The sequence below is a fragment of the Mauremys reevesii genome, linkage group 21 (genome assembly GCF_016161935.1).
Source record: "Mauremys reevesii isolate NIE-2019 linkage group 21, ASM1616193v1, whole genome shotgun sequence".
Classification (NCBI taxonomy): Eukaryota; Metazoa; Chordata; order Testudines; family Geoemydidae; genus Mauremys; species Mauremys reevesii.
In genome coordinates, this window is record NC_052643.1 from 4483612 (window position 1) to 4509097 (window position 25486).

General features: G+C 54.7%; 1 protein-coding gene across 7 annotated transcripts in view; it reads left to right on the top strand.

The window, feature by feature from the left end:
* The window catches only part of ARHGEF10L (Rho guanine nucleotide exchange factor 10 like), a 159716-nt gene extending 136559 nt beyond the window's left edge, over positions 1 to 23157 (top strand). For all 7 annotated transcript variants that reach the window (XM_039509009.1, XM_039509008.1, XM_039509011.1 and 4 more), the window contains 3 exons: positions 9664 to 9838; positions 20219 to 20341; positions 22139 to 23157. In XM_039509009.1, coding sequence (XP_039364943.1) covers positions 9664 to 9838; positions 20219 to 20341; positions 22139 to 22653 — 813 coding nt within the window. In that variant the 3' untranslated portion in view covers positions 22654 to 23157. The remainder of the gene's footprint in view (positions 1 to 9663; positions 9839 to 20218; positions 20342 to 22138) is intronic.
* Positions 23158 to 25486: the final 2329 nt, after the last annotated feature.

Sequence of the window (25486 nt, forward strand, 5' to 3'; positions counted from 1 at the left end):
TGTAGGTAAGCTTGTGGCAGCATTTCCAATATAATATTCAGGATTTTATAACTCCCATCATAAAATTTTGCTCCGAGCTGGGACGCGGTGCATAGGCTCTTGGCCAGGGAAGGGGTTTTATTGTTAAACTGGGGGAGGAGGGGTAATAAATCAGCTGTTCGGCTGCTTTTAATCACACTACTAACGCATGCTTGTGGAGGTAAGGATGAGCACAGGAAAGGTCGTCCAGGGATTAGCACACTAACCTGGGACTTGGAAGACCCTGGTGTTCCATCCCTGCTCTGCCACACACTTCTGTGCAGACCTTGTGCAAGTCACTTAACCTCTCTGCACCTTAGTTTCCCCCATCTGCAAAATGGGCACAAGAGCTCTGCCCTTCTCACAGGGGCATTGTGACCCTAAATCCATTAACGACAACAAGGAATTAGAGCAACTCCTCTGAAATCCAGGGTGTGGGGGGGGGGCTAGTTACGTTGGTGTAAATCAGTCAGGAGAAAAGAGCCTGACTTTGCGGTCGAGATTTCCATTTGGCCTGAATCAAAACACCGGATCCGGACATCTTTAAACTGAGAGCTGGATGCCAGACTCTGCAGCTTGGGCTCATCCCATGTTCCTACATACCATCCCGTCACCAGTGAAGCAGAGGGTACTTAAAAAGATGGCGATTTTCACCCACTTGGCTTCCAAATCCCCTAGATGGCTTTGAAAAAATCTCTAAAACCTGCAGATTTTATGCATTTGCTGGATGCCCATAGGGTCAGACCGGATGGGGCATTAAAAGGGTAATTTAAAGCAGTACCAAACTCCAGACTGGACTTCCTGTGGCTTGCGGCTCTTTCTTTCCTTTTTTTGTGCCCCAGATATGAACAAATAGCTGCCGCCTCCTTTATTTTTAGCTCTCCAGGAAACAATAATTAGTCTCTTCTACAGGATGTCTTTGAGTGCCTCAGATTTGATGCAACAGCACTGTAGTGCATTGTTTTGGCCGTTCATTGTCCTCAGGGGCCTAATAGCGCCGTGGAAGTGATTAAACTGCTGGGGACTCTGCATAACCCGAGGGAGCTGATCCTTTGGGAGATCATTGGCAGGAACAAGAGTGGATGATGAGATCTGGACATAGGGTAGTTACCCAGCCCTGACTTTTCTGTTAAATTCCTGTTGCCTAGTGCCCCAGTCCAGGAATGGGACCTCATTGTTCTAGTTCTTTCTCTCTCTCACACAAACAGCGACACAGACACACACACACAATGAATCGAATCCCTCATAAACATCCTGGTGGAACCTTGAGGAGGAGGAGAGGTTATTTTACTGCTGCATTTGGCACCGGTGCGACCCCGGCTGGTATCCTATGTCCAGTTCTGAGGCCCACAATTCAGGAAGGATGTTGATACATTGGAGGGGGTTCAGCGACAAGGCACGAGAATGATGGAAACCATGTCTTAGAGTGAGAGACTCAAGGAGCTCAATTTATTTAGCTTAACAAAGAGAAGGTTAAGGGGTGAGTTGATGAGTGTAGAAGTAACTACAGGGGGGAACAAATAGCTGATAATGGGCTCTGCCATGTAGCAGCCTGGGAGTAAGGTGGACGTTTTTAGCTCCGTGGATTGAGCGTTGGCCTGCTAAACCCAGGGTTGTGAGTTCAATCCTTGAGGGGGCCACTTAGGGATCTGGGGCAAAAATCTGTCTGGGGATTGGTCCTGCTTTGAGCAGGGGGTTGGACTAGAGACCTCCTGAGGTCCTTTCCAACCGTGATATTCTATGAACAGTGGGGGTAATTAACCGTTGGGACAACTTGGAGTTTTGTGGTGCTCTCTCCATCGCTAGCAACTTTTAAAATCAGGATTGGAGGGTTTTCTAAGAGAGTCCCAACAGCTGCACACAGAGGGAGCACCGGGTTGGGCCTTTGTGTAGGACGCCTCTGCCAGGCCTTTCAACGAGATTTACAAAAGCAGGTAAGTATTAGCCCCATTTCCACAGGTGGGGAAACTGAGGCACAGAATGGCAAAATGCCTTGCCCAAGGTCCCATGGGGAGTCAGTAGCAGAGCAGGCAGGAGGACCCATGCATGAGGGCTGACTCCCAGCACTATGCTTAGACCGCCTTCCCTGACTCAGTTTCCCCCAGGGTATACAGAGGATGTGACTTAACTGGGAAATACAGTCGCATCCTCCAGCGCGTGTCTGCAGGGCTGAGCTTGGTAAGCGCCTTCCCTTCGTTACAATGGGTCTGCGTGTTTGCCAGCTCCTATCTGTTTGGGGAATAGTGACTTTCCAGCGTGGCAGCTAATTTAGTAGATGGAGCATTGGAGGCGGGGGGGAATTCCCGAGAGCATGAGCGGAGGTGGGGGCACGGAAGGGTATCTGTAAATCAATGAGAAGATGGAAAATAAGCTCTCATTTAAATGAATAGCAAGTTGGTATTTGCCAGACCTGAATTCAACTCCCTGTGAACTTGAGGAGCTGAATAGATCCCTGATGGAGATGGAGGGTGGCTGGGGGTGAGAGAGAGATTCCCCTTCTTCACCAGTGGATGCGAGCAGCGGTTTGGAGGGTGCCTTTGTGTTGGCTGGTGACAAGTTCCGGGCTGTGGCGAGGGTGTGGGTGAGGGATTTGCTTGTTACGTCTCTTGTATTTGCTTGCTGTAAATGCCTTCCCAGTGTTCCTGCTGTGGGGGTCTAGGCTGTGCGACCCTGAGTGCACTGCAAAGCCCCTTGCTCAGGCAATAGGAGTGAGTAAGTGCTACTCAGCGTAATTCAGGGATGTGGAACCCTTTTGTACACAGTGCAGTGTGTGCTGATTGGTTGCTCCTCCCCAGAGCTGGCTGCATTTCAGTGTGGGAAGCACTTTGGTACTGTGCAGGAGTCAATTAGATTTATTCCTGATTTGACCCCTCAATCAATCGACTTCTTGTCGTGGCATTGGCAGCCTGAGCCAGGCAGCAATTCAGTCTCTGTGCATGTGCCTCAAGTGTGTCCTTGATTAACATCTCTGAGCAGCTCCCGTCCCCCGTGTCTCCAAAGATCAATACGTCACTAGTTACTGGTTTCAAGTAACTTCTCCTTTTTCCAAGCTAGCTTTGTTTGTGTCCCTTTGAGGTGAAGCTGTAATGCAGCGAAAGGTCAGTGCTGAGAACAGATCTCTTCCCACTCAGAAGACCAGCCCAAGGGCTGGAGATGGTGATAACAGGAGTGGTTGAGCCTGACGTCTAGACTGGGGGTGGAGGGCAGGGGAACCTGCTTCCTCATACCAGGAGTTTGGGGGCTCGTGGAAGTGTCTGGGTCTGACACTGGGTATGTCTTTTTACAAGATCCTCCTATTCAGCTGAGCCAGCATAGATTGGGGGAGAGGGGCAGCACCCTTTACTCCAGTCCCAAGACCCCCCAGCTCTGCGAGAGGACTCCCGATCTGCTGCAGCCTCCATCGTGTTCTGGTCCTGTGATCTTTGAGCAACCGCTAATGGTGAGGAACTTTTGATGAGTGGTGGGTGGGTTTTGATGAGAATGAAACCCAGGCTGGCTGCTAGCTGCATTGGGACAGCTTTGTTGCTCCCGGGACAATCCATATTCTCTAGATTTTAAGAACAACCACTCACCTCGAAAAGACGGTGGTCAAGTGCCTTCTGAGACCTGACAAGAGGATGGTAACACCTGGTTACCCGGCGTTACTGTCTCGATGGAGTTTGTCAGCGTGGTTCTCATTAAGCTGCTTCATTTGGGGTGGGGAACAAGCTCATGGCTTGGTGGCAAGGGGTCATACCTACTTTCAGACCAGCCTTCTCTCGCTCTCGACCAGCCTGATGGTGGGAGGTGTTGAGTGCTGGGAGGGAACCAGCGTGTCTCAGTGATGCTGAAGCTACGTTAAGAGGCACCTGTCTAGCTCTTCTCAGAGGCTCTGACACAGGACTTCAAAGGGCATGGCGGAGGGGGAAGGTCCCCGGATTCCATCTGGGATGCAGGTGGCCCCATTGGTGGAGAATAGATATCTGCTACTTGAGGGCGGTGGAAGGTGGAACCTAAACGCTCTCGCCTGACTTGGTGGGTGGGAGGTGGATTCCAGCTCCTCTGATGTGTGGGAAAGGGACAGCATCTCATTTAGAGCATTGGCCGTCTTGCTGTTGGCTTCATGGGGAGCAGGACAAGCCGCTAATGGCTCTGGGTTATAGGCTGCGTTATCTCGGTCAGGCGTGGCAGTCAGGAGATCCCAATGGCTCATGCATCCTTTGTCTTTATCAAACGGTGCACTTTGGACTTACCAGTGGCGCATATCTGCTTTCTGAGCGGGGCCATCTGAAGTCATCACTGTCTTGCAGAACTCCCGAGCTAGTCCCCTCTAATCTTTCACCCTACTCTTTGCCATCTCCAGGGTAAAGAGGTGACATTTTCCACATGGAATCCACGTTCTCCTAGAAACCTTCTGGCGTGGGTGGAGCCCACATCTTAGACCGTGAGCTGTGTGTGTGTTGGGGGTGTGTGGGATGGGACCATCTTTCTTCTCATATCTGTGCAGTGTCTAGCGCAACTGGGCCCTGATTGGAGCTTCTAACTGCAACACAAATAATTGTGATGCTTCTCTTCTAAGCCTGACTTGCACAGTTGCGCTCTTCCCTACATCCCCAGCCATTATCCCAATTTTGGGGGGTAACAAAGGTCCTTTGTACATTAAAGATCCCTGTGTTCTCCACACTTGAGCAAAACAGCTTCTCTGAGACGTTTGAGATGGAGGGGACGAGCCAGCTGCGTTCTGACACTGGAAAGCTGGTGGCTTTTGAAAATTGTTCTAACTTCCTTTGACCTCCCATAACTCAAAGAGACAGCGTGTAAACTTCAGGTTTATTTCATGCCCTGATTTTCACTGCCTGGGGCCGTGGTTTTTTTTAGGTGAGTTGAAACGCTGATGTTTTCAGTTATTGGAGGTGAGCTCTGCGTGTTGGAATGTGCCATGGGAAGTGTTTCTGCAAAAATAGCAGCTTTATCCCAACTGAGTGGCAGGTTTGGGGGAAAAGTTTTAGAAGCACCTAATTCTCCCTTTCAGAAGTGGCTGGGGTACTTCGGCGTGGAAGCGTCAATGAGTGGTAAGCTCCTAAGCATCTAAGGGTTTGTCTGCACGGCCAGCCATGGTATAAACCTACAGCCTACCAGCTTGCCGCGCGTTAACGGCACTGAAAGTTCTGCAGTGCCTGTTGCCATATTCCCGCTCGGAATGGTCGCTCAGATACATGCTTTTGAGATTGTTTTGCCCTTTCTGATTCGTAGCTTATTTTTGTTCAATCCTTGTGAGCATCTACTTTGACTTCCTGGAAGAACTCACTCCAGGCCGTCTTTTTAAACAACTCAAATTCCTTTCCAAAGCCAGGAAGAGTATGGAAGAGTCCTCGCTCTAATCTCTAGACCTCACTCTGCCCAGTGCCAAGGACAGAACCCAGGAGTCCTGACTCCAGTGTCTGTACTGCGGTAGAAGACGTGAGGCACAGCTGAGGCCGGCCTCAGTCACCTGTCTTGGGCCATGGAGCTAGAAAATTGCAGTGGAGACATTCAGGCTCGCGGGGGCTCAGAACCCAGGATCCAGCACAGACATCTACACTGCTATTTTTAGCCCCAAGCTGGAGTCAGCTGATCCGGGCTCTGAGACTTGGTGCCGGGCGGGGGGAGAGAGGAGTATCACAGCCTAGACAAACCCACAGTTCCCTGCAGAGCAGAATCTTGCAAGCTGTGCTGTAAATCTAACCTCGGAGTTGAGCTCTTTGTCGTGAAGACCCTGTGTAAATCAATTGCCACCAGGCCTGGAAATGAGTCCGTGTTTGTTCTAGACAAAATCATTCCCACCCCTTCCCTGCGTTGCACTCCTGCCAGGTTAGACTAAAGGAGGCTGAGTGCTTGTATGCAGAGTACAGGAAGGATATGGGCACGGGTGAGCTACACTAGGTGGGAATAGAGGGGATGCAGTTTTTATGAGTCCGTAAAATCCACCAGGGGCATAAAATCCACTGTTGCTGTGGATTTTATGCTGAAGGCACTCAGAGGCTGGGGTAATGGACAGCAGTATAAAACCCTTAGACAGCAAGACACCAGCACAGCACTGAAATCGGAACGGCAAATCTCTTCGGGGCTGATCAGAGAAATTGTCAGAAGGTTGGTTGAATGGGCAGTGGCTTCCCTGCGAAGGGGTGTTGGTGGTGAGCCGCTTGTGTCGGTGAAGTGTGGTCCCTACCGATAGTCCCCTGGAAAGGACGCGGGGTTTGTCTATGCTTGGAGCTGGCGGGAGCTTACCCATGCTGGCTCTGAGCAGCAAGCTTGCACGCTAACAATAGAACGTAGCTGCGGGACTGGCCAGCTGCCCCGGCTAGCGTCTCGTGGGTGTGTACTCAGTCTCTCCTGTTGCTCGCACTGCTGCAGCTAGATGCTGTTTTTAGCACGCTAGCTCAGTGAGAGCTGGGCATCGCACTCCCGGCACCAAGTGTAGATATACTAAATGGGGCAGACCTGAAGCGCTGGAAGAAGGTGCTGCAGGCATCATTGCTGACTTCGGAGAGGCAAAATCCTGCTGGCTGACTCTCTTGGGTTTGGGGCACTGGATCCTAAAACCCCAGTGGTCCAGTGTGGAGATTCTAAATCAGAGAGCTTAGAAAAGAGAGGCAGCGACCTCGTCACCTGCTGGACAGCCGCTGTTGTGATGGGCGCATTTCAAAAAAGAGCGTAGCTCGTTCCAAGCAAGCAAAATGGGGTAACCTGTGAACTTCCTAGCAAGCTGACAGCCTGCACCGTCGGGATGCCAGGCTTGAGAGCGCTTGAATCTGTCCTTTCTCTAGCTCCGGGTCCCACTGGAACCTATTAAACGCTCTCCCTGAGTTTGTTTCCGTTAGCCTGTCCTCGTCGCCGCAGCTCTCTCTCCTTCCTAATTCCACCGGGTGCTGCTTTAGAACCCACTCGGGACACTGCTCGGCCCTGTTTCTCGTTCACTGGAATATTTATCTTCTTGGAGGTGAATCCGATTCGCCTCGTCTTCTCCAAGCCCCTGTCCTCCGGGAGGCAGCATCCTCTGGGCGTTCCCTTCTCTACTGTAATAGAAGAGTGAGCGGGTTCGGGGGGACCCAGGCCATGGGAGGGGGTGAGGGCGAGTAACTTAAACCATGATGGTCAGTAAGTTATCTTCTTATCGAACATCAATTGTGAAGGCCTGCAGCTGGGGGGCAGAGTTGTTTTTAAAGCATTGTAAGGTTCAGTAGCTCTGCTGATGCCTTTTAAAAGAGCCCAGATGGGTCCCAGCTAGACTTGTTTCTCTGGAATTGTAACACGAATCCATTTCCTGCACTGAATCTTTATTTTAATTGAAATCTGACAGCCAGGGTCTGGGCTGCGATTGTTGCTGCTGTTGCCTCTCAAGCTGGGCTGGGTCGAAGCCATTCAGGCCTCCGGTGTGGGGAGGAGGGGGGAATATGAGCCGATCTTTGCTCATAGTTTCCATCTAGGACAGGGGGGTGATGCTGAGAAAGCAGCTTCCTTGGCTGCTTGAAATGCCCCAGCGTGGAATTAACTTGGGTACCTAGGGGTGGTTAAATGGAACCTCAGGTGAGTCAGATGGTAGGTGCTAAAGCAGCATCACCATCTCGCTACTGGTGTTTCCCTCCCGGCACCATCTCTCTCCCTTCGTGGTAACTGGGGAGGTCGCAGCCAGCGTCAGTGCCACTTGACAGAACAGCTGCCCGTGCGGAGGATGATTGCAGCGGGAAGTGGGCTGTAAGATGAGGGTCTCACTAGGTGACCCCATGGCCCATTTCTGCAGCTGCAGAGCTGGTCACTAGAGGAAGCCCAAGCTAACAAGCTATTCCCTGTGCTTGGAGAAAGTCTGCGCAAAGGCAGGGAAGAAGAATGAATAACTTGCCTGCACTGGGCGTGTTTGCACCGGCGTAGCTACACCAGTGCAAACCTCTAGCCCTAGTGCAGTCACTCTGCACTGGTGTAAAAATGCTCAACCCAATTTTTCGGATCTAGGCCCCATCTCCTGACTGTCCCACTCTCGTGTCCATTCAGTGGCTCTCCACACAACCTCAGGCCTGGCATACGCTAGGAAATTAGGTTGATGTAACTACATCACTGGCTATTAGCCAGGATGGGCAGGGATGGTGTCCCTCACCTCTGTTTGCCAGAAGCTGGGATTGGGTGACGGGATGGATCACTTGATTATTCCTGGTCTGTTCATTCCCTCTGGGGCACCTGGCATTGGCCACGGTCAGAGGACAGGAAACTGGGCTTGATGGACCTTTGGTCTGACCCAATATGGCCGTTCTTATGTCGCGCAGGGGTGTGAAAAATCCACCCCCCAGGCATATGGCTTATCCAGTTCCCCTGAGCAAGCACTGGAGCCCTCAGGGCAGGGCCGAGCGCCAGCCTTTCCTGCCAGCGGACGGAGAGTGCTCAGCTCAATAGCCGGCTCCCAGGGCGGGGAGAGACCTCAGCCTTGGGAACGGACAGGGAAGTCTCTAGCCCGTTGTTCTTGGGGACGCTGGTCCCAGCAGGATGCCGGCGGCTCAGGGTGGGAGGAGGTCCTAGCGAGTAATGGGGCCTCTCGCGTGGCGTGGATTCAGGGCAGGGGGTGGGAGAGCTCTGAACCGCTCCTATTGCAACATCCAAAGTGAACCAGGTTAACCAGGCAGGTAGTGCCTCCACCTCCAAAGCCTCTGCAACAAGTTCAGGGTTTGCGAATGGGAGACTCTGGTTTGCGCCGGTTACACAGGTAGGGGCCATTTGCAAAATTGAGGCCGAGGTTTTCTTTTCAGTTCCCTTCCCCCAAGTGCAGGAGTGTTGGATCCAGGAGTTGGGCGCAGGAGCTGTCTCTAGGATGGGCAGCAGGCCAGGCGGGGCTGCTTGGTCGTGGTTGTGTATGTGGCCGGCAGCTGTGTGGAATGGGGGGCGCTGGCGGAAGGGGCACCGTTTCGCTTGCACTCACGGGGCGGTTCTGCTAGGGTCGCGTCGCAGGAAGATGGGAGCAGAGGCTGTGAATTCCTGCGCCCTCCGGGCACTGCAGGGAACAGCGCTGCCTGCATGCACTGTGATTGGGGGCCGGTTAAAATCAAATCCTGGCTAATTAGAAACCAGCCCAGACCGTTCCCCTGCTCTGAAGTGCTTCTGCTGCACCCCGGGGCCTCTCTCTTAGGTCTGCTGTCCGCTGGTCACACTGACTGGTCTCCGCTCTCATGCCTGTAGCAACTAGCCATTCCTTCCCCTGCCCCATGGGGGACCGGGTGGGATTGAGCCTATCTGTCATTTGGGGATCCACTATTGTTGTGTCCCCCTTGCTTTGCAGGCATATGGGACATGCCCCACCGCCAATGAATAATAATCCCGAGCTCTTACTTAGCACTTCCCTTCAGCAGATCTCAAAGCACCTTCCATCTTTAGAGCCAGCCGGGCCAGACTCCGCATGGAGAGGGCCTGCGCAGAGCAGCCCCCGTGACACTTTTGGGGTGCTCCCCAAGAGGCAGGAGCTGGGACAGCCCAACTTCCATGACTGCTCCGAACCCCTGCTGCCCTAGGGGACCATTGAGGTAGACGCCACATCCAGCTTTGGTGCCGGAGCTCCATTATGGACCCTTCAGCGCCTGCCCCCTGATAACGTGCTCTGCGGCGACGCCCCCTCTCAACCCTCCTCTTTTCGTCCTCTCCGTGCAGCAAACCTTTGAGGCCCACCCGGAAGAGGAAGCCAGTGTGACGCACATGATCAAGGCGGGCAGCGGCGTCTGGATGGCCTTCTCCTCGGGGTCCTCCATTCGCCTCTTTCACACCGAGACCCTGGAGCATCTGCAGGAGATTAACATAGCAACGCGGACCACCTTCGTCCTGCCAGGTAGGAGAGGGGGGAGGACTGGGCTGTTTGTTAGGGGGCAGCCCACGGAGGATCAGCCCCAGGGCTGGTGGGTATGTGGGGAAGGCTGCTCCCTACATGCTTGGGGTGGTAGAGAGGCCGTGAGGAGCGGGGGAGCATCTCCATGGAAAGAGCTTGACCCTAGGGAAACAGGGAGGCTGGATGTCGTCTTGGTGACGTGTTGTGACAGTAAGAATTGCTGGCAGGGCCCAGGCGGCCAGGAGCCAGCTGTTCTCAGGAGGTGTGGGTTTGGTGACCACCTCCAGCCTCTTCATCCCAGCATGCAGGCTATGGGTCTGCATGGAAGGGGCCCTTGTGTCTGGGGTGAGGGAGGTGCTTTAGCACCCGTGGTGGCCGGGGTCAGGCCTGGCTTCATTGTAGCTGCGGAGTGGGCGTGACTGCGGAGAGATACCGCGGGGAGGAGGCGAGTTTGGCTTTGCAGACCTCAGCAATCTTTGAGGAAAGACCCATTCTTCCTCCCCACGAACCAGCAAAGAAAATCAGCCTGAGACCATTAGTGCCAAGACCGTGTTCTCCTCTGCCCTGATCAGGGGAGTAGAGATTCTGCGGTGTTGATGCCGCTCCCAAGACATCCATTGTCTCTCTCTCTGGAGAGAGCACTTCCTGCCTACCAGCAGCAGGAGGCGCTGTTCTGAGCAGGCTGGCTGGATTTTTCTCTCGGCTTCAGATTCTCCTTCCCCTCCCTTGCTTATTGCCAGGAACCCAGGGCCCAACAGGAACTTCACGGTTGTTGCTGTGCTGTGCCTGATCCTCCCATTAGCCGTGTAGGGGCTTATGACCCACAGTTGAGCAGTTTTGATACTAACCACTAGGGAGCAGTAGTGCGCACACACCAGTTTGTTGCCTTGTAGACCCTTTCTGCTCTACGCCTCCTCTCCACTTCCCTTTGTCCACATGGTCGGTTCCCATTCCAAACTCCCCTCCATCCTGTCTGGGGCGGGGGCCCACAGGAATCAAAATTTGGCTGCTTTTGGAGGGGCATTTCCTGTGCCCCCTGCACGGTTGGAGAAGCTGGTTCACCCCGGGGCTGGTGGAGCTGTCGTCTCTCGCCAGAGGAGCTCGCTGTCCGTGCCCTGGCCCCGGAGGAGTTCTGTGCTCCCACTGATGCCTCTGCTTCCCCCCACCCCTTACGCATGCCCCTGACCCTTCCCCTGTGTGGATTAACTGGTCAGGTGGGCTAGCTGCTGTGCTTGAACGAACACTGCTTTGTACAGATGGCCAGACGCTGACTGAGTCAAACCCCTCCAGCGGGGCCGGCAGTGGGGCACGGGGCCAGGTTATCTTACCAGTGTAGCTGCAGGCTGGAGAGGAGTTTGCCTTCTCCGCCTCCGCGCATCCCACCCATGCTGGGTGGGGTGTGTTGGGAATGAGGCAGTTTTTGCATGAGGATCAGCAGATCGGTGGCTTCTCCTGGCAGGGGGGGGGGAAGATCCGCAGAGAAACGACCTCTTCCGACCCTGCTCCCATAACCTTTGCGAGCATCCCGTTCGTGCAGGACGCGCACGGCAGCTGGCCCAAACCCACCCTCCGTGGGGAGAATGGGGGAACATTCACCCCTTGAAATAAACAACCCCCTGCATCCAGGGGGAAAAGCCGTTCGGCAGCATCTCTGTCCCGAGCCCTGCCTGAGCCCCGAAGCAGTGCTGGGAAGGGGCCGTGTTTATCATTTAAAGAAGCGTGTGGGCCGGACACGCTGCAGAACTTCAGCTAATGGCTCGGCGAATGGAGCCAGATGGGCTGTGACTGCTGCTGTGGGAAACGGCCTTTGTCTGATGCCTGCATATGCTGCTGCTAAGAGGAAGCATCTTTCTTGCCGGGATTCTTAGCTGGTGACTCGAAAAGCTGTTCCCCGCTTTACCAGCGGCCTGACAGATGAGGCCCCTGTCTGGACTGACACCTCCGGCGGTTGTCCTCCTCTGCCTCCTCCCCAGCCAGCGCTGGATGCCTGCAGAGTATTTATAGCCTGCTTTGCTGGAGGGCGGAGTGGGAAGGGTGAACAGAGAGGGGAGGGGGAAATTGGGGTGTAGGAGATGGGGGGAGAAATCCCCCCCCTTCTGAGCATGGATCCTTGTTGCCCATGCTCACCCTTGCAAAGCATTGCGGGGAGGGGAGGAGGAGACTGCGGTAAAACGACAGGCCTGGCCCTTTAAATTTCCTCTTGCCCGTCTCTCATCTTACCTTTCAAACAGCAACTCAGGGAGCTGCCTGCAGGGTGGATGCTCTAGGATGACTCTTAAAGGGCCAGGACTGCACCCCAGCAAGGGACTGTCTGAAAAGGGGCCTGGTCCCCCCCAGATTAAAATGACCGGAGCGATCCTTCGAGTGGTGCAGCTGCCCGGACCTCGTCTGCCTTCCCTCAGGGAGGGGGTTGTTCTGTCTCTGGTCCCTGTCTCCCCACCAGGGTGTCTGTGCGGGAGCAACCTTTCACTGTACCCTCTCCCTAGAGCCGGGGTCAGCAGCTAACCAGAGAGGGGGACTTGGGACCATTTCCCCCCCAAGCCCACGGCAGCGTTGGGATTCTTGGCAAGTCCTCTAGCCGGTAGAAGGCAAGATGGTCCCAAATGCCTGTCCTGACTGATACAGAGGGGTAGCTGTGTGGTGGAAGCACAGAACTGGGAGCCTGGAAACGGGCACTGACCCTAGCTCTGACATTTCTCCCTCTGTGGCTTGGAGTGGGTCACTCAAACGCCCGGCCTTGGGTTCTCCTGTTCTAAAATGGGAACGGTACTTATTTGCCGCCCCCTCAGAGCTGGTGTGAGGCTACGGATTTGCAGGAGGCTGTTGGAGAGCTGCGGTGCCAGTGCCCGCCGGTCGGGGTGTGTGTGTGTGTGTGTGTCACTGTTCAGCTGCCCTTGGTTTTCCCTGGTCCAGCGGCCCCAACCTTGCGTTCCAGGAAAAGCTCCATTGCAAAGCATCACCCGTCTGCTGCACTCAAACCCTGCATTCCTTGCAGCGTTAGTGACTCTGCGGAGCAGATGCTGCACAGCAGTGCAGCTTCAGTCCGATTCAGGTTCCATGTCCCAGCTCGGCCATTTATTTACGGTGCGACCTTGAGTGTTTAGGGAACGTTTCCCGTGCCTCAGTTTCCCCAGTTTAAAAATAGGACTCGTGGTCCTTCTCCACCTTTGTCAAGTGCTTTGAGGTCTGTGGAGGAGGGAGGTGTTATGACAAGCATAGCTTCGTTTGTTTCGGCTTTGTTAAACGCTCTGTTGTTGTCAGCATCAATGTGGCCTAATTACTTCACTCGTTCGCATTTAAAATTGATGAAGACGCTGGTGATGCCAAACGCCTGCCCTGCGGAAGGCTGTTCAGTGCAGAGGGAAATGATTTTCAGACTGTGTCTGGGTCCCGGTGGAACCGCCCTCACTTCTTGGCAGCCTCTGCAGAGAAGTCAAGTTGTGCACAGTCGTCCACTGAGCTCCCTCCTCATCCCAAGAGAGGGCTGGTCCCCCCCCCGCCCCATGTCAGGAGTGAGGCACATTGAGAGGGCAGCCGGGGGGAAAGTTTATCTGGTCCCTCCTCTGTGGTTACATTCAGAACTCGAGTCTTTTTGGTTGTCAGACTGGCATCTTTTGTGAGCGCACAATTCTCATGCACTGTTTAAAAAGCCACAGACAAAGTCATAGTACTTGGCTGCCTGGGAAAATTGCACCAGTGTCATAACATCGATACAGTTGCACTGGTGGAAACCTATAGTGCAGACACCCTATGCTGATGCAAACTAGAATTTGCACCAGGGCCTGTCATATTTTTGCACTACTGCAATGGACACCCATTAGACGTTTGCACAAGTTAACATCACTGCAAGTTTCCCTAATCTAGACAAGGCATTAGATCAGGGGTCGGCAACCTTTCAGAAGTGGGGTGCCGAGTCTTCATTTATTCACTCTAATTTAAGGTTTCATGTACCAGTCATACATTTTAACGTTTTTAGAAGGTCTCTTTCTAGAAGTCTATAATATACAACTAAACTGTTGTTGTATGTAAAGTAAATAAGGTTTTTAAAACGTTTAAGAAGCTTCATTTAAAATTAAATTAAAATGCAGAGCCCCCCAGACCGGTGGCCAGGACCCAGGCAGTGTGAGTGCCACTGAAAACCAGCTCGTGTGCCGCCTTCGGCACCTGTGCCTTAGATTGCCTACCCCTGCATTAGATCTTAAAATCCTTTACTGATCCCTCCCAGAGAAAGCGCTCCCCAGAGATCACCTCTTCTGCGTTCTCATCCGTTTGCCATTGTCTTATTACCAGGGTCGTCTGCATAGAACAGGATCTCTCGCTTCTCACCAGCTCATCTGCCAATTCTTCCTGTTTTCTCCCACCCCTCTCCGAATTGCAAACGTACGTTTGTGCTGTTGGTTGTTTTCAAGGCAACCGATTGCGATTTCGCAAAAACTAACCACAGCTAATGGGCCGATGAGAAGTCAGGAGCTGGTGAACTCGGTGGAAACAAAGATCCTGTCATCATGCGACTGCTTTTCAGTGCTAATGGGTTTCTTTTAGTAGGCTGCAAGGATGAGAAATGCAGTCTGGGGGATTGACTCCCAAACAGAGGCTATTTTGAGCTCTCAACCCCCGAGAGTGAAGTTCTGTATTTATCCACAGAATAGCGATAGGTCATGCCCTCCCCTTCCCCCCGCAGGCTGCCCTGCTAACCGTTCTGACCTGAAAGGACTTGAGCTCCTGGAAGGATGAGAGGTTTGTGCCCCATTCATCCCTTGGCCTCTGCTGAGACTAACGAGAGGCAGTTTCTGATTTAATAGTTCTCGTGGATTGAGCCTCCAGTGCTCAGATACTGCGGCTATAGAAAATCCGAAAATAGAATCAAAGCTGGCTTTTAAGGCCTTTCCTACATGGGGGGGTTTGCCCAGTTTCCAGCCCCCGGCACCATGGCACTAATGCAGATGCTTAGTGCAGAGAGGGTAAAACTGCTTGAAGCTGCTGTCTTGCACTGCTCCAGCTCTGGGAACTTCTGAACTGGAGTCGTGGGCTGTGGTTGCCCCTCGAGCGGACGCACCCACTAGTTCGAATCGAGCTGGCTGGGATACCAGAGCAGCAGTGCTGCAGCCAAAGGAGTGATTACGCAGGGCTCCAGCTGGGCTCATCCAGCCTCAGCACACCTCCAGGGCCAGAGCTAGCTAGATTAAAGCTAGCTTGGGTGTGCCTACTGGAGCTGCAGTCACGGCCTGGGATTGTCCTGCAGACACACCCTTGGTCGATTGTCTAGAAGTGCCCTGACACAGCTTTGCCCCTGGCTGAAATCAGGGCAGTCCCACCAGCGGGGACCAGGCCTGAGGCTCGCCTTTAGAAACGGGCTGGAGCCCCAGATTTCGGGCGCCGACCCAAACATCAAAGGGTGTGTTGAGATTCTGCTCCGTCCCCATCGCTCATTTCACCCAAAGCGCCAACGACCCTTTAAGAGCAGGGAAGTCAGCTGGGAAGAATTCTGAAATGTATCGCTCCCCCACTCTCCGCTTTGAAGGGCCGTCGCCCCACCCCTCACTGCAGCGATGAACAGGAGTAATTGTTTAATTAGTAATAAAGGCAGTAGTTGTGTAAGTGGGTGGGTTTTTTGTTTTTGGGGTTTTTTTTTTTAGGGCATGATTAAAAAAAATTGATCACTTCCTTTTCTTCCTGGGAGAGTGAGTGTTTTGGCATTAATGCGTTTTTGAACTTAAGCTCCCTCATCCTTTTTTAACCAGACAGGTCATTAATAAAGTCTTCGTGGAGAGCCCCAGCTTTCTCGCGTTGTAGCTCAGCAGATATATTGCTTCGGTGAATCCAACGCCGCAGTGTTACGTCGCGGTGATAAAATATTTATTTGCCATTAGAAATCTTACCCTTTTTTTTTTTTGATGTCTTGCTTTTCCTTTCTTGGAGGTGGGGCGGAGGCCCAGCTGCAAAAGAGCCCTGAGGAGTTAAGGATCTTATTGGCGTAACGGTGGTGCCAAGAGGTCTCACCGGAGGTCGGGGCTCCGTTGTCCTAGGTACAGCCTAGACGCTGAGGCCTTGTCTGCACGAGCAAGTGGAACCTTTATAAACTATACCAGTATAGTTCAAGCAGTTCCATCCCCAGTGTGGACACAATTATACTGATATTGCTAATTCCCAAACAGGAAGGGGGGAATAAGATGTAACCGTTTACTACTAATCCCTGGCTCTCATATAGCAGTGCTCATCAGCAGACCTCAAAGCCCCAGGTCAGTACCATTATCTCCATTTTACAGATGGGGAAACTGAGGCTGGGGGGTGAGAGTGATTTGCTCAGGCCAGTGGCAGAGGCAGGACTAGATCTGAGGCCTAGTCCAGTGCTGTAGCCACTGGGCCACACCGTCACCGCTATGGCACTGTAACTATGTCCACGCTCGAGTTGGTCCTGGTACATAACTGTTTCTTCTGGTAGAACTATTTCAGTGACAAAGAAAAATCATACCCCTGACCAGAATAGTGGCCTTGCTTGGCTGCCTTTGCCCCAGAGAGCTTACAGTCTAAATACCCCAGATGAACAAAGGGGGCCAGGGGACACTGGGGGTCAGGGGAGGGTGCTCAGAACACAGCTCTCAAGCCTCTTCCTGCTGGCACTCCTTGTTTCGTGTTTGGGTTTTTTTTACTGTTCGTTGAGGTGATGCGTTTTAATTGCGAACTAGCTCCTAGACGGGGTGGGGAGGGGGCCGGTCGTGGATTGGGCATGGTGGGAGCTTAGCAGGAGACAGGGAGCAGGGCAAGGTAGACAACCGCCGGCGCGAATGTGTCCTGAGAACGGTTCCCGCGAGGCAGGGGGCTGAGCCGTCAGCCCTGAGGCGGGGTCGGGGAGGGCAGGATGCGCAGCTGGAGGAGGCGGCTGCTGGGGGGGGGGGGGGTGTTTGAGCAGCTGCCCTTCTCCTGCGGTGCCTGGGAATGGGGGGTGGCCACCTGTCCTGCTCTGGCGCCCTCCCGCTCTGCGGTTCGGTGGAGCTGCCTGCTCCTCCCTAACCCCCTTGCTACTGCACCCTGCTGGTGCTCCTGTGCCCAGTGCATACTGGGGGGGTCCTCCCTGGTGTAGCCGTGCCAGGGGGACCCCCAGTGTGGGAGGTGTCAGTGGGGTCTGGCCGCATGAGGGGTTAGCCCTTATTTAGCTACAGACAGTGCTAATCCCCCTGGACACTGCTCCAACCCTGCCCCGCCTTGTACCTGGGAGGGCTTCTCTTCCTGCCCCCTTCTGCTTGTGCCCTTTGTAAAGGGTGTGTGTGGGGGGGGGGGTGAGGTGCCTGCTCCTCTCTGCTGCCCCCTCTGTTCACGGGGGCGGGGGTCGCCCTCTCTCTGGCACCCAGGGGAGAGGGTCCCGGAGAGGACACTGTCCCCTGGCCAGCTCAAGTGGCAGAGCCGAGGGTGGAACCCGGGTACACGTTGCTCCCTGGTTGCAGGAAGCTGATTTTCAACCGGAGATGACGTAGGTGGGGATGGCCTGGCTCAGAGCCCCTCTGCCACCCCGTGTCTGCCCCACGCTGGTCACGGCCGGTGCTCGTCTGTTGCTCCAGGCCGTGCCCTGTCCTGTATTGTTTGCACGTGCTGGTTACTGGCCATGGTTAATTCATTTCTCCCAAAGCCTCTTCCCCATTCCAGCCATGCAGGGCCCCTGGTGTGGAGCCGCTGGGGTGGGGGGGTCACGATCCTTTGTCTGCTCCATGCTTCCTTCCTGGGAAAACACACAAACTACTGACAAAGCATCGGCTCCAGCTTGGGTCTGAAGAGGCAGGCTCCACCCAGGGCTCGGGACTCCTTTGTGGCCGCGCTTATCCTCTGCCAGTCAGCCAGTGCCCTCGGCTCTAGCAGTCAGCTCCCAGCTCCAGGCTAATCTCGCACAAGGGTGCTGGAGGCTGGATCCCCGCTCAGGCGGCCCAGTGACAGCAGCGCATCCTGCGAGTGGCGCACGGGCCAGGCTGTGTGGGGAGCAGCAGTAGCAGTGGCATGGGCGGGGGGGAGGAGAAAGACATTGGGTAGCACCCATAACCCTTCTCCCTCCCTCCGTCCCGCATTCTTATCTCTGGTGGGAGCCGTCCCCACTGGGGACAGGGCAGGGTGTCAGCTGGCAGCCTTGCAGCCGCACTAATTGTGGGGGGTGGGGGGCATTGAGATACAAAGCAGCTGTTTTGCTCAGCTGGGATAACAGCACCCCTCTGCTTCATGGCCATTCCACCTCCCCTCCCATGCATGTGGACAAGGAGGATCCAGTGGACATAATGAACGTGGACTTTCAGAAAGCCTCTGACAAGGTCCCTTGCCAAAGGCTCTTAAGCAAACCCAAGCAGTGTCTTAACCAGTCATGGATCGGTGAAAGGTTAAGACAGGAAACGAAGGGTAGGAATAAATGATCAGTTCTCAGGCTGGGGAGAGGAGATCCCCAGGGATCTGTACTGGGACCGGTGCTGTTCAGCATATTCACAAATGATCTGGAAAAAGCGGGAAGCAGTGAGGTGACTAAGTAAGTTTGCAGATGATACAAAATTACTCAAGATAGTTAAGACCAAAACTGACTGCGAGGAATCACAAAGGGATCTCACAAAACTGGGTGACTGGGCACCAAAATGGCAGATGAAATTCAGTGTTGAATTACCATTCAAGAAAAAGATGGTGGAGTCATTGTGGATAGTTCTCTGAAAACATCCACTCAATGTGCAGCAGCAGGCAAAAAAGCGAACAATGTAAAGAACCGTGAGAAAAGGGATAGATAATAAGACAGAAAATATCATAATGCCTCCATATACGGTAAATCCATGCTACACCCATCCGTTGAATACTGCGGGCAGTTCTGGTCGCCCCATCTCAAAAAAGATATATTAGAACTGGAAAAGGTACAGAGGAGGACAACAGAAATGATTAAGGGTCTGGAACAGCTTCCAGCTGAGACGAGATTAAAAAGACGGGGACTCTTCAGCTTGGAAAAGAGCCGGGGATATGATAGAGGACAGTAAAGTCGTGAATGGGGTGGAGGAAGTGAATAAGGAAGGATGATTTACCCCTTCTCATAACACGAGAACTAGGGGGCACTCCATGAAATTGCGAGGCAGCAGGTTTAAAACAAACGAAAGGAAGTTCTTCTTCACGCAATGCACAGTCAGCCTGTGGAACTCCTTGCCAGGGGATGTGGTGAAGGCCAGAACTAGAGCTGGGTTCAGAAAAGAACTAGATAAGTACAGGGAGGATAGGGCCACCAGTGGTGATTAGCCAAGATGGGCAGGGCTGCAACCCCACGATCTGGGCATTCCTACGCCTCTGTTTGCCAGAAGCTGGGAGTGGATGGATCACACAATTGCCCTGTTCTGTTCATTCCCTCTGAAGCACCTGGCATTGGCCACTGTCAGAAGACAAGATATTGAGCTAAATGGACCGTTGGTCTGACCCAGTATGGCCGTTCTTATGCCCCACCCCCCACGCTACCACTCAGCTGCCTGCTACCCGCTCCTGCAAGACCCAAGACGCAGCCTGCAACCTCCTCCCCCAGCCCTGGAGTGGAGCGGGGGTAGTGAGACAGGCAGCAGAGTGAGGATTCCTGTGAGGCACCCCATCCTGGGCTGAGATAAAGGGGGGCATGTCGTATTTCCCCAGGGGACTCTCCGTCACAAGCACAGGGACCCTGGTTGGCTTGTGCATCCCAGCACTGCAGTAAACATCCCGCTCGTCATTCGTCCTGCCCTGTGGGGTGGCTTGCCAGAGCCCTGCCCCCCACATGTGTGATATGAGCCAGCCCTGCACCCCCACCCTGCCCCTCCGTGCAGTGATGGCATAGGGTGGGGTGGAGAAATCTTCCTCCGTTTTTGGGTTCCCCTATGGAGCCTCGTCCTGCCACCTGCTCCTCTTTCTGCTAGGGCCTCCTCTCGCCCGGCTCCAGCCCCCGGTTCTTCCTCAGCTGTGTCAGCACTGGAGAGAGGAGACAGGCATCCGCACTGAGCCGCCCGCTCCCCCGTCCTTGTTCTCCCGAACGTTGCCGCCAAAGTGAAAAGACAGCGCAGCACTGCTCATGCGGGAAGAGCTAATCTGGACTGACATCAAAAACATGTTAATTCATGGCAGCGAATTATCCGTCTCATTGTCCGTGCCTAGAAACAACAGGGTATTCTGTTCTTGCAAAGGAGAGGCACTCATGCATTCAGAATGTAAAACATGGCTCTGGACTCGCGCCTTCCAAGCTGTGCCAGGAGGTTGCTAGCGCTGGCACCGGGGCCCTCGCCACGTCCTGCGTTCTGTTGCCTCCTAGCCCCAGCTGTTCGGCAGAGCCGTGGCTGGGCCAGGGCGCTGGGTGGGCGCAGGCAGTGCTCTGCTTCCCCCACCGTCCTCCAACATTCACTCCCTCTTCTACCCCCACAGGCCAGAAGAATGTCCGTGTCACCAGCCTGCTGATCTGCCAGGGGCTCCTGTGGGTTGGTACGGACCAGGGCATCATCGTGTTACTGCCTGTGCCTAGGCTGGAAGGCATCCCCAAAATCACCGGTGAGTCTGCTCCTCTGGTCCGTCTTGCCCCTGGGAGTTGGGCAGAGCAGGGGGTTCTCAGCTGGGCCAAGAGGGAGCTCGTCAGCTCTGCGTTGGTGCTGGTGGACTCCCGCCGCGCTAGGGTTAAGCAGCACCCGGGGGACGGGTGGCGAATCGCTGGGGGACTGCAGAGACGTTGCGTTTGGCTCCTTCGCAGGGCCAGCAAAACGCTAACTGGGATTTGCAAATGAAGCAAAGGGACCATGGCCCTTGAAGTCCCATGGCATCGCCGTGGCGTTTGGGCACGTCTCTCCCTTGGATTCCTTCGCAGATCCCAGCCAAGACCAAACGCAGCCCTGGAAATCCAGCCTGTCGCGCTGCGGGCTCTGGGCTGGCATGTCTGGTTTGTCAGCTTGCTTCGCTAGCCCCGGAGCGTGTTTCTGCCACCACTGCCAGCGCACGCCGGGATCTCGCAGCTCAGTGGGCTTTAGCGTGGCCGGCTCGGTGCTGGGGTGGGACGCCTCCCAGAAAAGCCCCGGCCCTGCCATAGGTGGTGCCGGTGCCTCGAGCTGCGCTCTGCGCCAGCGGGAAATCGCTGCCCTTATGCGCTGCTAGAGGGCGCTGTTCTGCTGGAAGCGTTGCCACTGGCATGGGTCTCGGGACTGGAAGCCCTAAGCGCTGGTTCTTCTGGAATGTCTCCTATTTATCCATGTGTTTGCATAACTCCCCCCCGCCCCTCCCCGGCACATGGGTGCGTCAGTGCATTTCTGTGCCCTCTTATGGCCACCGGGCGCCCCGTGTCCTGGGGCGTTGCTTTGTGTTCATGGGCACGCTCCCTCCCCGGGCTGAGCCCCGGACAAGCTGAATGGGACCGTGGAGATCTGTTGCCCTGTTGCCCACCATGGGGTGCTCATGGAGGAGACCTTAATGTGCATCGTACCTCCCAGCCCCTTCCAGCATGGGCCACGTGGGGCAAAAGGCCAAAATGAACCCCCCCGGGTCCTATCTCAGGCAGCAGCCCCATGCTTCCTGGCTCAGCCATTGGAAGCTAGGGTCATGCTTCGCTGCACTTGGGGAAGGAGAGGGCATGGTAACTCCAGGGATGAATTCGAAGGTCAGGACTGGGCTTCCCTGGTGGAGCTGTGGGTACCAGGGCTGGAAACACTCTGTATTTCCCCTCTATCTCTCCCCGTCCACCCCCGCTCTAGCAGGTGCTGCTAGATGTCAGCAAACAGCTTGGGCACCATCTGATCCCCGAGAGAGGACGCGGTACCGTCGCTGGGTCAGAACTGTCTCCGTCACGACCACAGCGGGTGGGCTGTGCTTCCCGTTCAGGGCCGGCCGCTGGGATTTCCCAGAATCCCCCCCATTAATAGGAAGCTTGAGTCGCAGCGTGGGGGGTCAGGGGGCACAGCATGTAGTCAGGGAACAGGGAGCTCCAGGGGCCACAAGTGGGAGGGGACTTGGGACCATAGCTGGAATGGGGAGCCATTGGCTCAGATGGGAAAGGCTGGGTGTGGCATAGTGGAAATTAGGAGGATCTGGGCCGTTGGGCCTGCTATGCAGCTCATGCACGGCATGGAGGGCTGAGCACGCTGGCCCCTGCTCTCCTGGCTGGCGCAGGGTTAATGGCGAGGAGCGGCGAGCTCAGGGCCCGTCTGTGCATCTCAGAATAACGTGCTCTAGTTATCGAGGCAGCCGGGAGCCGCCGGGACTCGGCAGACGAGCCTTGCAATATTTATGAGGCGTGAACTTGATTTGTTTTCTGAAGCGTTTACTGTTAATAAAACCTCGCTCTCCTCCCCGCTCCTCTCCCAGGCAAAGGCATGGTCTCTCTGAACGGCCACTGTGGCCCCGTGGAATTCCTGGCCGTGGCCGTCAGCACCCTGGCCCCGGATGTGCTGAAGAACGACAAGGAGGAGGAAGGCAGCCAGGAGGAGAAGCCGGACGGCCCGTCTCCAGAGCCATCTGCCCTCGACAAGCCCCCGGCCAGGGAGATGAGGAAGAAGGGGATCCTCTTGCAGTACCGTCTCCACTCCACCTCCCACCTGCCCGGGCAGCTGCTCTCGGTGAAAGATGCCCCTCCGGCGCCAGGCGGGACCGCCTTGGAGCACAGCGAGGAGGACGGCTCCATCTACGAAATGGCCGACGACCCGGACGTCTGGGTGCGGAGCAGGCCGTGCGCCCGGGACGCTCACCGCAAGGAGATCTCCTCAGTGGCCATCATCTCCGGCGGGCGCGGCTATCGGAATTTCAACCCCAGCAGCAAGCTGCCAGCCTGCAGCGAGACGGACAGCACTCTTCTCATATGGCAGGTCCCTTTGATGCTATAGCGTCGACGGCAGCCGCTACCCACAGCGCACCACTTAGGGTGGCTAACTCTGGCTCCGGACTCATGCCAAGCCCCATGTGGAGCGGCCTGCACCAGGGAATGCTGGGATTGTATCTGCTACTGTCCCAGGCCGACCTAGGGAACGACTTGCCCGCTGCTCGGGAGGGGGGCAGCCTCTTCCACTTACCAAACAAATGAACACCCCTCCTCACTCCCCCTTTTTTAAAGACTTTTTTCAAATGTACTATTATTTTTCTTGAGAAACCAGCTCGTTTTCTGGGGGGTTCTTTTACCGTTCCGGGGTGCGTCGGGAGCCAGCACCCTCCCTGCGGGCTGAGGAGGCTTGCTGAGCTCTTGGGCGCATCCCTTCCAAAGGGGGCGTGAGTGTCTGTGTGTGAATATATGAATATATATATATATATAAATCTAATTCTGTACATTATTACATGTATAAATAAAACCGTCTGTATATATTGTGGCATCCGGAGGCGCAGGAATAAAAAGGAGGTGCACATTGGAGCCCGACGGGTACTGTGTTCTCTCGAGCTTTGTCGGCCGGTCGCATGTGGTTCAGCTGGGGCGCCCGGCGGACAATGTGGTGCATGTACCTCTGGGCCTTGGTTTTGAGCTGGGCAGGAAACGGCTTTCCCAGCCACGAGGGTTTACGCCGTTTCAAAGGATACCTGCTTTGGCATAGGGACGAACCCCGCAAGCTTTCGATGTTTCCCATGACAAACCAGACAGCTCCCCCTCCTGAAATAGGGGGGGTCGGGCCCCCCCCGGGATGTGGGAAACCTAATTCTAGGTCACATGAATCCTAGAAGCCTGGGGCTGGAAGTGTCCTTGAGAAGTCACCAAGTCCAGGCCCCGCGCTGAGGTACGACCAAGAAAACCTAGACGGTCCCTGACAGGTGTTTGTCCAACTTGTTCTTGAAAACCTCCAGTGATGGGGATCTCACAGCCTTCCATGGTCACCTCCTCTAGAGCTTAACTACGCTTGTACCCCTAATATCTAACCTATATCTCCCTTGCTGCGGATTAAGCTCATTACTATTTGTCCTACCTTCAGTGGACACGGAGAACAAGTGATCACAGCCCTTCATGTCTTTGAAGACTGTTATTAGGTCGCTGCTCAGTCGTCTTTTCTCAACACTGAACATGCCCAAACTTTTTAACCTTTCCCCGTAGGTCAGGTTTTCTAAATGTGATTCTCCCCTCTTCTCCTACCTCCCAAGTGAGTGCCATAACCGTGAGGCTGCGTGGGCACGGGGGGTGTTTGGAGCCGGAATCCCATTCTGGACCAGAGGGAGCTTCCTGACTAAAGTTCTCTTGAAACCATCTCTGCCACAGGAAACGTTCTGGGTTTGAGAAACCGGCATTCCATGATGAAGAAATGTTTCACTGAAAAATTCCTGACCAGCTCTAGTCTGGCTGCATAAGGCTTCTGTCTGGCAGGTGCTGAAATTTGTTGAGAGATCCGTCTGTCCTTGTGGTCAGTGTGACAGCAAAGGCCTGGGCTTAAGCAAGCTTGGAGACTAGGGCTCTCTTCACGGCAGAGTTCATTCAAGCTGACTACACTCGAGGTACTCCTCTCCAGCTGGTCCGGTGTGATCGCCTTGTCCCTTCAGCCCTGAGCAGAGGGGACTGGGTCCACCTTGGCAATGGGGAGCACGCTGGGGGAGCTTGCTTTGTCATTGACTCTGTTGGCACAGAATTCCAGGCTCCAGGCCTGCCAAGTCAACCCCTATCCCATCAGTGCAAATCCTTGAGCCCTAGCTAGGTGCGGCCGTCTCCCTCACAGAGCCCTGCTATGGCTGACGGAGGGTTTCCTTTAGCTCGGACAGCAAGGACCTGCAGTTTCAGAGGCGAAGGCTGTAGCCTGTGTGCCCGGTGTCGTGTGTGGATGACCTGGTCATCTGCAAAACTGGAAGCGGGGAATGGGGGCTGATGATACTAGAGGTTCTCTCTGGGATAAATCCAACCACCTACGTCCTTGTGGTGACTGGAGATCCCCAGCAGGGGCTTTGTGTGAAGAAAGCGGTTGTTACGCTTTGTCTTGCCAAATTCCTCCATGTTGGTTGCCACCATCCCGCCTGTGTGTTTTCCAGCTGGATGGGGATCCTCCTCTGAGAGCTCTGTGGCGCTGAGCTGCTGTTTTCAGGCCCGTCGCTGTCGGCCCCCCTGTCGCGACTAGTGTGGATGATGGGACGGGCGCCGCGCTGGCTCTGGTGTCTGGGCAGTGAGGTGTGCTGGGAAGGGACGCAGTTCCCTGAGCTGCTGGGAGTTCTGCGTGGCTTGGGTCAGAGCAGTTGCCCCAGGCTTGATCTCTAGCCAGGCCCAAAGATCTGGAAGGCACATGGGGAGGCGGGGGGAGAAGTCCCCCCCCCACACACACAAATGAACTCTTGATGAGAACCAGCGCCCAGGTTGGGAGTAATCTACCTCTTTGTCACTAACGATGGTGCTAGAATTGGCGCCCTCAGCAGAGATTCTGCACAGTTGGAGGTGCCCGCCGTCAGTAGTTCTCATTGCAAACCCTGGAATGCTGTTTTTGGTGCGGCGTGTGGGCACGAAAGCCTTCAGCGTAGCACTGGTGGCTGGCGACTCAGGTCTTTGGAAAGGAAGCCAAGGATCGGGACAAACTAACAAACCTCTTCACTGAATGGGTTTCGCTTCTAAGAGACTTAGCGAGGGCTCATTACTTAACGAGCCATGGAGCTTGGGGAGTCTAAACAGCCTCCGCCTGCCCCCTTTGTTGGACGCACACCGCAGGGCAGCCACGTGTTTTCCACACCTCCATCGATAAACCTCGCAGGTCCTTCAGCCTCTGCCTC